Source organism: Panthera uncia, chromosome D1, assembly GCF_023721935.1.
Source record: "Panthera uncia isolate 11264 chromosome D1, Puncia_PCG_1.0, whole genome shotgun sequence".
NCBI lineage: Eukaryota > Metazoa > Chordata > Mammalia > Carnivora > Felidae > Panthera > Panthera uncia.
In genome coordinates, this window is record NC_064808.1 from 879,653 (window position 1) to 881,222 (window position 1,570).

Consider the following 1,570-nt stretch of genomic DNA (forward strand, 5'->3'; position numbering starts at 1 on the left):
AGCCCCTTCTCTTCCTCTTCCTTCCTCCTCCTCCTCCTCCTCCCTCCTCCCCTTCCTCTCTCCCCCCTCCCCGTTCCTCTCCCTCCTCCCTCCTAGTCCCTCTTCTTCCCCTCCCCCCTCCTCCCTCCTCTTCCTCTCTCTCCTCCTCCTCCTTCTCCCTCCTCCCCTTCTTCCCTCCCCCTCTCCTCCCACAGCTTCCCTTCAGTATCTCGGTCCTTCAGGGTGCCTGCCTCACTCCCTGAGCCTGTGAGTCCCCCGGCATAGGAGCCACTCTGTCCATTGCAGGCCTGGCGTGTGGAGGAGGGTGTCTGGTCTGCCGACTAACCAGGTGGTGGGGTGTGGTCGGCCTCGGAGAGAGCACCGGTGGCTTCCTCGGCGTACCTCCTACCCTGGGGTGGGTATATTTGGGGGCCACGAGCCCCTCCCCGCCTCCCAGGCCCAACTTGCCCGGCGGCTCGGCGCTCCGAGACGGACGCTTACCCGGGCGTCGTCCAGAAGCTGGTGGTGCAGGACGCGGCCCAGCGAGGCAATGCCGATGGCCACCACGCGGGCCTTGGTGGACGTGCTGGCCAGCGAGTGGTCACGCACGGCCTGTCCCACGTACCGGGCCAGGCCCACACGGAGCGCGCTGGTCAGGATCCAGGCTCCTAGGGCAGGGGGCTCAGTGTGCCCGGTGGGCTCGGGCCCCCAGGCCTGCCGGAGCCGAGGCCCACCCCACCCCACCGCCTGCAGGTGTCGGCCGGACCCGAGCCTGGGAAGGTTGTTCTGAATCACGAGGCCCTGGCCTAGTCGGCTGTGCAGGCCTCTGCTGCACAGCAGTCACCTCGCGGTGAGGGGGTTCGGAAACCCCATATCCTTCTGCCGCCTTTTCTGCAGGCTCGGCGGGCCTGAACGTAAATTAGCCCAGTAACTGGGTTCGGACCCCACGACCGTCCAGCAGGCGGCTCCCCTGAGGCAGGCGGAGGGTGCGATGGGGACCCCGCCCTCGGGCGCGGGTGCAGGGGGGGCCGTCTTGCCGAGGCCCGCAGGGTGGGCTGCGCCTTCCGGGGGGGGACCCCGGCCCCCCCCCTCCGCTGCATCCCCCAAGCTGCTCCCGCTGCAGGCTGCAGGGAGGGAGGCACCGGGCAGGGTCTGGGGGCTGTGTGGCCGGGGCGCGGGCTCCGGACTGTGCGGGCCGTGGGGCCCTGGCGGGGCCTCACCTGTGCTCTGAGCCGCCTTCACCAGCCCGTTGCGCAGGACGTCCCGCAGCCAGGACTTCACGGCGAACGGCCGCTCCTCACCCGCCAGGGACACCACGAGGTTGGGCACTGGCAGCTGCCACTCGGCCAGAAGGAGGTCAAAGAGCACGGAGGGGGCCACGCCGCTCGGAACCTTCACGAACTGCAGGGCGTGTGTGTGGGGGTGGGCATGGGGGTGCTGGGCATGGGGGTGCCAGGGGCACTGGGTATGGGGACACAGGGTTTGGGGGAACCAGGGGCACTGGGTATGGGGCGCTGGGTATGGGGGCACTGGGCATGGGGGCGCCAGGGGCACTGGGTATGGGGTGCTGGGCATGGGGGCACCAGGGGCA

General features: G+C 70.0%; 1 protein-coding gene across 1 annotated transcript in view; it reads right to left on the reverse strand.

Moving 5' to 3' along the window:
- The window catches only part of TRPM5 (transient receptor potential cation channel subfamily M member 5), a 19,574-nt gene that overhangs the window by 17,776 nt on the left and 228 nt on the right, over positions 1 to 1,570 (reverse strand). The window contains exons 2-3 of the mRNA XM_049614676.1: positions 1,200 to 1,440; positions 481 to 647 (exon numbers count right to left, since the gene is read on the reverse strand). Coding sequence (XP_049470633.1) covers positions 481 to 647; positions 1,200 to 1,440 — 408 coding nt within the window. The remainder of the gene's footprint in view (positions 1 to 480; positions 648 to 1,199; positions 1,441 to 1,570) is intronic.